Source organism: Tupaia chinensis, unplaced genomic scaffold (assembly GCF_000334495.1).
Source record: "Tupaia chinensis unplaced genomic scaffold, TupChi_1.0 Scaffold145082_1, whole genome shotgun sequence".
Lineage (NCBI taxonomy): Eukaryota > Metazoa > Chordata > Mammalia > Scandentia > Tupaiidae > Tupaia > Tupaia belangeri.
The window spans coordinates 863,795-876,383 of NW_006204943.1; the positions used below are offsets into that span (position 1 = coordinate 863,795).

Below are 12,589 nucleotides of genomic sequence, written 5' to 3' on the forward strand. Positions count from 1 at the left end.
AGCAGAGCTATCTGGGGGTTCCTAAGGCCTTTCCAGCTATGCTTCCTTTTGCCTAGAAAAGGCATTTTGAAGGTTATTGGAAAATCAATAAACACTATTATTATTGTTTGTTAAAAGCAAATATTCTCACAAACGAAGAAATGTCTTGGGTGGGGAAGGACTGGTTTTGGACATTTGCTACAGGCCAGTCTACTCAGATTTGTCTCTGGTTTTATGCGTATGTTATGGGACTGAAAGAAATAATTAGGCTTGATATATACAATGACTATTTCCTCAAAGTGGTACAGTGTCCCATGGTTAAAGTCTGTTTTGGACACAGTTCAAGTGTGTCCCTCTAAAACTCATATGTTCAAGCCTTAACCCCTGATGTGACTACGTTTGGAGAAAAAGTAAAAGGAAATATGAAAATTAAATGAATTGATAAAGTTGGCCACTAACTTGGTGAAATCATAGCGTCTATGAGCCAGGAACCTGGCCCTTACTGGACCCTGAATCTCGGATGTTCAGCCTTCAGAACAGTGAGGAATACATTTCTGTTATTAATAAGCCACTCACTGAACCAGCCAGTGGTATGGTGGTTAAGGTGGCTTGAGCTCACCCGGCCAACTGCACGGTTTGAGTCCTAGACTCAGCAGCTTGAAAATATTGTTGGATTTGTGCATGCCCAAAATCCCAAGAGGAGACAGGAGAGATTATACCCTGGTGAAGTCACCCCACTTTCCCCCCTCTTTTTCTCTGTCTCACTCCAGTGAGTGTACACAACTTATAGCAAAACTGAAAAAAAAAGGCAGCGAGTTTGTGAACCACCAAATTATAACCTGGGTCCCAGGATGTGGGCGTCACTCAGGCATATAAGTGACCTACAATGGCGTGCTATAAGACTCTACAATTCACTCTTTTTCAAAAACATCACTTTTTTTTTTAGAGAGAAATTTTTACTACAGGGCGCATGTACTCGCCATAGAGACAGAGACAGAAAGAGATGCCTGCTGTGTTCAGGAAGGTCTCCAGATGCAAATTCAGAAACTTCCCATAGGGCAGCCTTACCGATCACTGGGTTACTTCTATGCCTCCATTTGGCCCCATGCTTTTTAAGTTTAATTTAATTATGTTTTATATTACATTTTGGCCTCATGTTTTTTGAAAGACCTGTCATATTTTGTCTCTGTAGCATATGATTTTTAGCATAATAGCATATTCCATTTTCTAGGTTTCTTTTTTTTCATTTTCTGCATTTCTAAACATTATTGAAATTTAAAAGTATATATTATTTATATATTAAAATGGAAATTTTCCTTTCACTTTCCATATTCTTTGTCCATTTTTAAAATATCGAACAATTTTTTATGCATTTCTATGTATTCTCTTTTTTAAATTTTTAAATTTAACTTTATTTATTTAGACCAGGAGGAACAGAGTGAGAGAGGTAGAGAGAGAGGGAACGTGAGAAAGCAAGCTGCCAGGTCCAGGACTCAAACCACGGTTGGACATGTGGGAGTCTAGCGTCCTTAACCACCACGCCATCTGCTGGTCTCTGTATTTTCTTTTTCCTCCCCTCCCCCTCACTATTTTTTTGTGGCTTATTTTTTTTTTTTCAATTTGCTATACGATTCATGTACTTATCAAAGAGAAATAAAGAGGAAAACTGAGAAAGCACCTCCCAAGGGGGATTACCATGCCACACGCATTCTCCTCTCAGGATTTTGGGCACATACACACACATGCACCAGGTATGTTTTTTCAAACTGCTGGGTCTGGGACTTGAATCAAGTAGTCAGTCATTTGAGATCTAGCTGTCTTGGGAACCAGCAGTTAGCGTAATGGCTATGTCACTGGATTCCCACATAGTCGACCATGGTTCACGTCCCGGACCTGGTGGCTTAAAACTCACGCCGGGCGCGTGTGCGTGCATGCCCAAGATCCCGAGAGGAGAATGGAGGAGAAGGGATTGCAGTGTGACCATCTCCCCTGGGGGGTGATTTCTTGCTTTCTGTCTCTCTGTCTCTCTCTGTTTGTCTGGCAAGCGCACGCGCCCTATAGCGAAAACCTCTCAAAAAAAATTAAAAAAAAAAAAGAGATCTAGCTGTCTTAACCACCACATGACTTAGTTGGCCCCCTCGACTAATTTTTATAAGAAAATGCTCGTCTATACACCCACTCCAAAGAGAATGTAAATATATTCTTACGTAGTTTCTATGCTCTCAAACTTTCAATTCTCAAACTGGTCTGCTCTGCAATTCTCTTGGCATATAGTAATACCACAAATAAGTAACATAAATAAATTCGCTTCTTATAAAAATATCTCAAGATTGTTTTATCTTAAAATTGTCTCAAGCCAAACGAACAAAAATTAAGTCATTTATAGGAGATTGACCCAAAGTGACATCTACTTTGAAATATCCTATAAAGCAATAGAAATTCCTTAAAAATAAGAGAAATCATTTTAAATATAATAATAAAATATCTTAGTGCTAGATATTTTCAAAAATGATCTTCCTCCTTGGGCTTCATAAAACAAATAGTTGAACGTGTTTCAACGATATAAATTACCAAACACATTTTTGGGCCCCGTTCTTGGCATAGTTAATGTGTTTCTTGTACAATCACATCAATAAAGTGAAAATTTACCTCATGAACCCAAAGGCGTTTAATCACTTCTTTGCTTTCTGCTGTTTCTGGTCTTGACAAACACACACCTTGAATGACACGAGAGAAATCACGAAGGTTGAACAAGTAGTGAGATTTAGCTGGAGTAGGCAAGAGATTCTTCATTGCTTCTTTATACAGAGTCATTGTGCCATTTACAATTGGTGAGGTCAAATCTAGAAATTCATCTGGAAATTTATAACTTAACATTTTTTAAAGAAAAGGAAAGAAAAATGTTAGTAAATATAGAATCATAACATATAAATGCTACTGAGCACGAACATAAAAATTCTAGTTCTGATTAAATCAATCGATTTTATTCTTTTTACAGTAATAATGGATTTTTACTTTTATATTAAGTTTTTCTGAAATAGCTCCAGGAAACAAGCAGGGCCAGTTTAATGGTTCTTAAAACTAAGGAAAAGAATAAAAGAAAATGGAGTGTAAAATAATGAGCATTGGCTCAAAAGGTCAAAGTGCATGGTTAGGGTAGAAAGGACACAGAAGAAGATTATTCATTTGGAAGGACTGGCTGTATTTAATATCTGAGCCAGCTGTCTCCAGCATCATTATAAAGATGGTGTGACAGTTTGTGAGAGTGGGCCTCAGGAAGCCAGGATTTCCACTACTCAGGTCAGCTCGGCTGCCTGACGTTTCTGCATCTTCTGAGCACAGAATCTGAAGAGCCATGGAAAAGGCTCCGAGGCTATCCTTCTCACACTTGGAGATGGAAGCCGCTGAAGAGCTCAAAAGTTCTACTAGAGGATATCAAAGTCACAGAGTAAACCTGGCACATCGTTCCAGCATTCTCCGTATTCAGTGATGATAATTCAAAACAGTAATTCAAAGGCGGACATATTCTATGTCAGAGTGCTCTGATCCCTACACTGGAAGTGGGTGGAACAGAGGGGTGCAACATTATCTGTTACCTTTCCTTTGGCTGGGAGGTTTTCAAGGAAACATTTGAGAAACACTACTAACATTGATATGTTTCTAAAATATTTTCTACCTCCTGATTGAGAAAAACCAAGCCTTAAGTTACTTACCATATTTTGAAATGCCAGTTCAAGATTCTAGAGAAGATTGTAAACATGGATTTATCACTAAACTCATTGATCGTTATAATATTGAAATGTCGCATGAATCGTGGAGTTACCGGATTTCGACCACCGCCTGAACAGTGAAAAGGATAACTACTGTCAATGCTGCTAGTGTATACCAGAATATATTCCCTAATATTTGACAATTTGAAGTAATATGAAAGGTGGACAAATTTACAGCACACAAAGAAACTAAGAGTGATCACTTGTTTGGATAACCTTGACATCAAAATGATTTTTTCTTCCAACTCAAGGCATTGATTTCTACTTGAGGTATTGAATGAGTTCAGTTAATTAGACATAATCTTGGGTTGCATCTCTGTTACTACAGGAAATCAGACAGAGCTGCCGGCCATGTTCTCTGGGGTTCACAGTACAACAAAGCAGTCAATTACAAACACTCGAATTACAGTCCGATACTGTACAATATTAATCTCACCCTGCAATCTGACTGACCAAACTTCAGGGTGCTTCCCGAATGTCTCCAATTCACACAACCTTGATATTAATCTGCATCTTGATGTTAGTCTCTCTGCCTAGTCTATGTAATTTACATGGCTACTTCAATGGCTGCTTTCATTTTTTAAAATTTGTGGATTATTTCAATTTCACAAAATAATTACATTCTCAAATACAAGGCTTAAATGACTGACCTAGAATATAACACATTATTTTACAACAGTGTATCATCTTTCAAATACAATATAATCTGCATATTCTTTTTAAAAGTATTCTATCATGAAATCTTTGGTAAAGAAGTGATTTCTTTTTTGTTGAGAGGTTATTGCTATAGGGTGCGTGCGCTCGCCAGAAAGACAGAGAGAGACAGAGACATAGAAAGTGAGAAATCACATCCCCAGAGGGGATGGCCACGCCACAATCCCTTCTTCTCCTTTCTCCTCTTGGGATCTTGGGTATGCACACACACACGCGCCCAGTGTGAGTTTAAGCCATGGGTCCAGGACTCGAGCTGCAGTCAACTACATGGGAATCCAGTGACATAGCCATTATGCTAACTGCTGTTCCCAAGAAGTGATTTTAAAAGTGCATAAGGTCTAATATATATTTTACGTAAATAACATAAATTTTTGTTTAAAGCCAGATAATCTGCATTTTGCTTTTGCCACTGAACTATGTCATGCTGCTTCTGAAAATTGGTGTAACATGTAATACCATATAACTGACAGCAATAGGTATATTGAGAAAACAATTATAAATGTCTGTGTATTTATAAGATTACAATAAATGCTGATTTATCTGGACAAGTGTAAGAATGGTGAAAGGATTGCATAACGGAAGGTAAGAAATTCTCTACCCCAATTCTGTCTTCAACACTCCCTCCCAGAAGAAATTTAGAAGTGGAGGTATTCCTCTGAGAAAATGGGATCTCAGAGGAAAAGATACCTCATGGATGCAGTCCACTCAACTGTCCAGTGCTGGGAAGAGGCAGAAAAAAAGTACAGATGGCTGGGGCCAGCATGTGGCATGCTGGTTAAGATGCTGGACTCTCCCATGGCTGATCGCAGTTCTAGTTCTGGCAGTTTGAAAATCATGCCAGGCACATGGGTGTTCATGCCCAAAATCTCAGGAAGAGAATAGAGGAGAAGAGATTGTGGCATGGCCATCCTCTTTGGGAGGCTATTTCTCACTTCCTCTCTTTCTGTGTCTCTCCAATAAATGCTCATGCCCTATGGCAAAAACCTTAAAAACTTTATTTCATTTTATATTATATTTTATTTTATTTTACTTTTTTAAAGAGGACAAATAGTTGGCTTGGGCTGGTGGGCAAGAGATAAAGTGGAACTGAAGTCTGAGAACCAGGATTGATGCACAAGAAATAACAAGAGACATGTTCAAAGTGGCTCAGGGAGTGTACTGAGAGCAATTACTGACTCAGAACGAACTGTCTGAATTACAGGTCAGGGAGAGGTTGGGCAGGAGGCAGATACCTATGAGATTCCCTGCAGTAGTGTATCAATAGAAGGAAGTTTTGAAAAATAAAATGCCAGTTTGAGGTCAAGAAGAGAACAGTTGAAGATGTCTAGTTAGTCGAAACTAGCTATTTTAAACACACCAGTATAAGTTTTTTTTTTTTCCCTACATAGTTCTCTAAGCATATATTGGGTTTAGAAAAAGTCATGTTGTATTTTTTTGCATAGAAAAAAATATGTCATGACTTTTTCAACAATCAAATACATTTTTCTTAGAAAAAGCATTGTTTTGGTCATCTCCTACTTAAGTTCTTCTCAGCAGCCTGCCTAATCTAGAGACTGATTAGAATGGGCCTTGATAGGTGTTGAAAGGTAATCTCTGAAGCAGGAGCATTCTATACATTTGAAGCATTAGATGAAACAGAGAAATGAGCTACCCCTGGGGACCTGGATTCTCAGAAAGAACAGACAAGAAAAGACAAGGGAGTCTCAGAAGGTGGGAGAATAAAAGACTTGGAAAAGATGGCTGGCAAATGGCCCAACGAAGGCCATCTACTTTTAAGGTTGACCATTGTGGTCCTCTACTTTAGGTCGCAGGATACACACAGGAACCGCGAACACAAAATATCGGAATTCAAATTGCTCAGTCAGCAAACTCAGAAAATGTACCTGGAGGTCCCATAGCACACATGATCTGAATGTCCACCAGTTTAATCATCGAACAATCTTTTAGGTCATACCAATTCCAGTGATCTAACCACTGTCTAAGTAGCTCAATAGGAGGTTGAGCCCCATATACCTCCCGAGCAGGCATATTGACATCATCCACAAACACAACCTGAGAATGAGAAGAGAGGAGTTATTAGAAAATATTAACTTCTTTTTTTTTTTTTTTTTGAGAGGTTTTCGCTATAGGGCGCGTGCGCTCGCCAGACAGACAGAGACATAAAGACAGAAAGTGAGAAATCACCCCCCAGGGGGGATGGTCACGCCGCAATCCCTTCTCCTCCATTCTCCTCTCGGGATCTTGGGCACGCACGCACACGCACCTGGCGTGAGATTTAAGCCACTGGGTCCGAGACGCGAACCGCGGTCGACTACGTGGGAGTCCAGCGACATAGCCATTACGCTAACTGCTGGTTCCCAAAATATGAACTTCTTAACATAGTGTCTTATGTATAAAAAAATGTTAAGGCAAATTAATTAGGTCATCTTCTTATAGAGTACATGTGTGAAAAGTGATGATATTTTTTTCAAACATGACTGGCTGACTGCAGTTTGAGTTCCAGCTCCAAAGTGTGAAAAATACTTGGGGCATGTGTGTGTGCATGCCCAAAGTCCCAATGGGATGGAGAAAGAGATTGCAGCGGACCATGACTCATTGGGGAGTACTTTCTCCCTCTCCCTCTCACTCTCACTCTCTTTCTGGCAAGTACACATGACCTTTGGTGATAAAAGAAAAAGAGAGAGAGAGAGAGAATAGTATCCTTAGCATCCATGCTTTTTCTTTTTGTTCTTATTTTTCTTTTTTAATTTACTAGAGGACACATGCACTCATTGGAGAGAGACAGAGAGAGAGAGAGAGAGAGAGAGAGAATGAATGAATGACAAAAAGTAAGAAAGCATCCCCCAGGAGATATGGCCACACATAATGCCTTCTCCTCCATTTCTCCTTTTAGCATTTTGGGCACACATGAACATGTACTTGACATACTTTTCAAACCTCCGGGCACAGGACTGGAACCACTGCAGTAGGTGATGTGTGCCCAGCATCCCTGCTTTTATGAAACAAGGAGAAATCCTCTTTATTCCTGTTCCTCTAGGGATAGGGAGAAATTCTCACCGCTAGTCCTTACATGCTAATAGGTTAAGATTTATTCATCCTCCCATATAATTTGTTTCTCAATATACTCTCTCTTTTTTCTTGCACAACACTTCAGTTCACAGATGAGAAAGGTGTGGTTTTTAAATTATTGTAATCTTTGAGTGGTGAGTGTTAAGGTGAGAAGTGTGTTCTTTGCAGCAGGAAGTCAATCGGAGCTGGGTGCTAAAGGTCTAGAAAAGCAAGCAACAAAGACTCTGCTGGATACAAACGCCAGTATAAGAATTTAGGAAGGTAGATGATTTCTCAGATGAATATTCTACCTTTAGTTCAAAGAGCAACTGCCCGTTTTTAGCACTCAATTGCCTAGTTCACATACAAATATGATCATACTTAAGGGAAAGTTTCAAATAAAAATTTGTGATTAAAAAACACAGGGTTCAGATCTCCAGGTCATTTTGAAAACTCACAGGGTGCCTGTGCTCATGTGCAAGATCCTTGAGGAGCTAGAGGGTCAGGAAAAGGTGATCATTGCCTAGTGAAACCATGTCAAGGGTGTCTCTCCCTTTCTCATGTGTGTGCGTGTGCGCTCTATCATGAATATAATACATGAATATTCGAAAAGCATTCAAAAAGATGTCCGTCTCCAGTATATTTCTCTGTTCTGATTCCACGAATAGGGCCAGCATCGTATAATGTGTATAGCAACAGAGCAGTTACCATTTTCTTGCCCAAAGGCGGACCGAAAACTCCTTTTCTTCTTTTGTCCAATTTTGACATGATAATATTCTGAGTTTGAGCTGCCGTAGTTTGCGCTGAGAAGTTAATTAGCAGAGGTTTGTAGATTTCCTTATAGAGTTGATTTAACAGAAAATTCTATAAAACAGGAAATAATAAATGAGCCACAGATAGAATTTGGACATTTCAGAAGAAACATCCTTGTTGACAGACTCAAATTGAACCTGAAGTGTCACAACCATGTGAAAAGAGATGGAAGTGATACGAATAACAGTTATCACACCAGTGGACTGTCTCTGCCTGTCCAGGACCTTTGCATGTCTTCTCTAATTTTCACAATAAACATGCTCCGAAACATGAGGTCACAGGGACCCAGAAGTTAGGAAACCTGCCTCGGTCCTCAGAGATGGGCAAGGATGTGTACTGCCACTGCCTCTCTCCAGATCAATGTTCTTTGTAGTATACCCTATTGCTTTTCCACTACCATGCCAAGTTATCTTTCCATACATTAGGAAGCTGAAATAATATAATCATATTTTCAAAATGGAATTCATTGGAAAGCAGGTGGAATTATAATTGTTTTTAATCACGATGTGGGACAGGGACAGAGTATACCAGGAATTCTTCAAAATTGCCTGCCTCTCCTTATTGTGCTTTCTCCTTTTCTCCCTCAAGAGTCTGGTAGGAGGCACGCTGTCTCCCAAGTTAGGGGTCAGTGTGTTAGAAAATCTTAAGAGAGTCACAATTTCTTAATGAGTACTACCATCCATCACATAGACATGTGGGTAAGGAAAAGTAAAAGATGAGGATTTTTTTTTTTGGATTTTGACTGCTCCAAACTTTACTTGCATTTAGTGTCTGAGCATTTTGCTTTATTGTGAATAAGACACTAGATTATTAACCCAAAATATCAGGTTGTAAAAATGCCTCAATCAAGTCTCCTTTTCGTGATGTAACTATACACTAAACATTATGATAATTAAGCAAATGAAATATTTGAAAGCACACTTTGAAAAATTATTTATTCAGGCAACATCTATAATTTTAAAAAGGAACTATGTTCTCATTATTAACTATTGTACACTCAGAACACATGTCAGGAACAGTGGGAGATGGAACCGATGGATAAAATGAGGACAAAAGGAGGATAAAGAGCCCTTCCCCATTTCCCACCCTCCTCCCACACCGTCTCTGGTATCCACAGTTGCTCCCCAAGACTTTATACCTTCTAGTCTTTTGGTTTCTGCCACAGAGTGCAGACATTTGGTATATATTGAGTGGAGACATACAATACCTCTCTTTCTCTTTTTGGAGAGGTTTTTGCAATAGGGCGCGTGCGCTCGCCAGAGAGACAGAGAGAGATAGAAAGGTAGAAAGCGAGAAATTATCCTCCCCCGGGGGGGATGGCCACACCGCTATCCCTTCTCCTCCATTCTCCTCTCGGTATCTTGGGCACACACACACATGCACCTGGCACAAGTTTAAGCCATCAGGTCAGGGACTTGAACCGTGGTTGACGACATGGGAGTTCAGCGACATAGCCATTACACTAACTGCTGGTTCCTCCTTGCTTTAAGGTTTAAGCAAAATTCCTTAGCATTTCTTTGATTTATTAAAGCTAAAACTGCTTTTCTTGAAATTAAAAAATATATTTAAAAATACCTATTTAATGACCATAGTAAGCTATATAGCATCAGCTAGGTGCTACCTTATAGTATATTCATTTTACTCAGAGTTTCACACCTAAAGTCAGACACGTATTCACAGATATGTATATACCAGCTGAACTTGCTATTGAAAGTAGTTAGATTAATTAAGATATTTTGTGGATCAGTAAAACGTGGGTAGAAAAAAGAAATGGAAAACAACTGTAGACACCTAAGATAGTGTGGGAGGAGAGTGGGAAATGGCAGAGGGTGAGAAATAAAGATAAAAATATTATATATATATATATATAATATATATGAAACTAGAAATGTAAAATTATTGATGATAACATGTATGATTAAGCCACTATGAAGTATATTCTGGATGGAAAAATCACATTTTGTATGCTGTGATGATGCTCAGGGAATGAATGTAAATTAATTAATTAATTTTAAAAAATGTTTCAGAAGAAAATTACAGTGCACTTGTCACTAGATTCTAGCTTTGTCCATATTTTTAAGTTTTAAGGTATTTTGTGAATCAATAAAATGTGGGGAAAAAGTTTAGTATTGGGAGAGAGGGGAAAGGGGAAGGAAAAAACAAGTAAAAGTATGCTTAATTGACCAAAAAATGAGAAGCTATTTGCTGGTAAAGTATAGAGTAATATCTTTGGCTTGACTGACATGCATAGTATTTGTGCTGGAAAAAGAAAGGTTGTACACTGTGAAAATGTGATTAAGTGTAAATAAACTAATTAAAAAATTTAAGGGACACAAAAATGAAAAACTATCTGTTGATGATAATATGTATGGTAATATCTTTCACTGAGCCCATATACAGTGTATTCATGATGGGAGAATTTACTTGATATGCTGTAATGATACACAGTGATTGAATGTAAAAATAAATAAACAAACAAATAAATAAATAATAAAAAAGAAGGGAAAAGAGCTCATGAAAGATTTTAGAATTAAGGCTAACTTTCGCTCTTTTCACCAACCTACCACAAGCAACTTTTTAAAATTTTAAACTACAGGATCAGCAGTTAGCGTAATGGCTATGTGGCTGAACTCATCAACCACGGTTCGAGTCCTGGGCCTGGTGGCTTAAACTTATATTGAGCGCGTGTGCATGCATGCTCCAGATCCCCAGAAGAGAATGGAGGAGAAAGGATTGCGGTGTGGTTATCTCCCCTGGGGGGTGATTTCTCGCTTTCCGTCTCTCTCTTTCTGGCAAGCGCATGTGCCCTATAGCAAAAAACCTCTCCAAAAATTTTTTTAAAAACTATTATTATTATTATTTTCTTTAAAATGTGTAAAAAGTGGACTTTAAAAAAAAAAAAACTTTTGAACAGTTTGTGGGGTTTTGTTGTTGTTGTTGCTATTGTTTAAAGACAGAGTCTCATTGTAGCAATCCTGTCTCAGCCTCTCAGCTGGGACTACAAGTGAGCAGCACCATGTCCAAATTCTTTTTTTTCAGATGTGGTCTTGCTTCATTGCCCAAATCAGCCTTAACTTCATGATCCTCTTGCCTCCGCCTCCTGAGTGGCAGGGATCGCAGGTGCACACACCATGCTCAGCCTTCAAATGGGATCAGGAACTGAACCTGGGCTTTCTGTGTGGTCCTAGTCTGTGGAGCACACATCTAAGTAGTGTGTACCACTAGAGCTGGGCCAAGAGTGTATGTGAAAACTTGCAATTGCCAGTTAGAATAGGAAAAAGTAGGAAAAGGGAAGTTTAGAATAAAAGTAAAAAAGCATTTTCATCATTAAAATGTCATTTTTTATGACTACATAATTAAAATGAGTGATTTACTATTTTAAAGGAAAACTAGTTTTTTAAAAAGGTATTTTTTTTTTTTTTTTAGAAAGAGATTTTGTTATAGGGCACATGGGCTCACTGGAGAGACAGAGAGAGACAGAGAGAAAAAAAGTGAGAAATCACTCCCCCCTCAGGGGATGGCCATGCCACAATCCCTTTTCCTCCCTTCTCCTCCCAAGATTTTAGGAAAGCATGCACCTGCACCTGGCATGAGTTTTAAGCCATCAGGTCCGGGACTCAAACCATGGTCACTGATGTGGGAGGCCAGTGACATAACCATTATGCTATCTACTGGTCCCTAAAAAGGTATTTTTTAAATTTGAACTTATTTATTTGCATTCATTCACTGTACATCATTACAGCATACAAAATGAGATTTTCCATCCAGAGTACACTGTATATTGGCTCAATCAAGCACATCAACATACATGTTATTGTCAACAAATAATTTCCCATTTCTTGTTTCCTGTATGTTTTGCTTTTTTCCCCCCATCCTTGATTCCCTATCTCTTACCCTCTGCCATCTCCCACTCTCCTCCCACACTGTCTCTAGTATCTATGTTTTCTTTCTATACTTTTCCCCCCACATTTTACTGAGTCGCTAAAGATCTTAATTAATCTAAATATTTTCATAGCAAGCACAGCTGATATATACATTTCCAAGAACACAAGTCCAACTTCAGGCATAAGCCTCAGTGAGTAGAATGAACATCCTATAAAGTAGCACCTAGCTGGAGCTATATATCTTACTGTAGTCATCGAATAGGTATTTTTAATGTACTTTTTTAATTTCAAGAAAAATGGTTTTAGTTTTTGACATAGGAGACATGCACTCATCAGACAGAGACAAAGAGAACAGAAAGGGGGAGAGTGAGGAGCTCCCCT

General features: G+C 38.7%; 1 protein-coding gene across 1 annotated transcript in view; it reads right to left on the reverse strand.

Moving 5' to 3' along the window:
* Positions 1 to 12,589, reverse strand: part of DNAH7 (dynein axonemal heavy chain 7) — a 288,975-nt gene that overhangs the window by 125,803 nt on the left and 150,583 nt on the right. Inside the window, exons 38-41 of the mRNA XM_006167772.1 lie at positions 8,220 to 8,375; positions 6,347 to 6,515; positions 3,693 to 3,819; positions 2,629 to 2,848 (exon numbers count right to left, since the gene is read on the reverse strand). Coding sequence (XP_006167834.1) covers positions 2,629 to 2,848; positions 3,693 to 3,819; positions 6,347 to 6,515; positions 8,220 to 8,375 — 672 coding nt within the window. The remainder of the gene's footprint in view (positions 1 to 2,628; positions 2,849 to 3,692; positions 3,820 to 6,346; positions 6,516 to 8,219; positions 8,376 to 12,589) is intronic.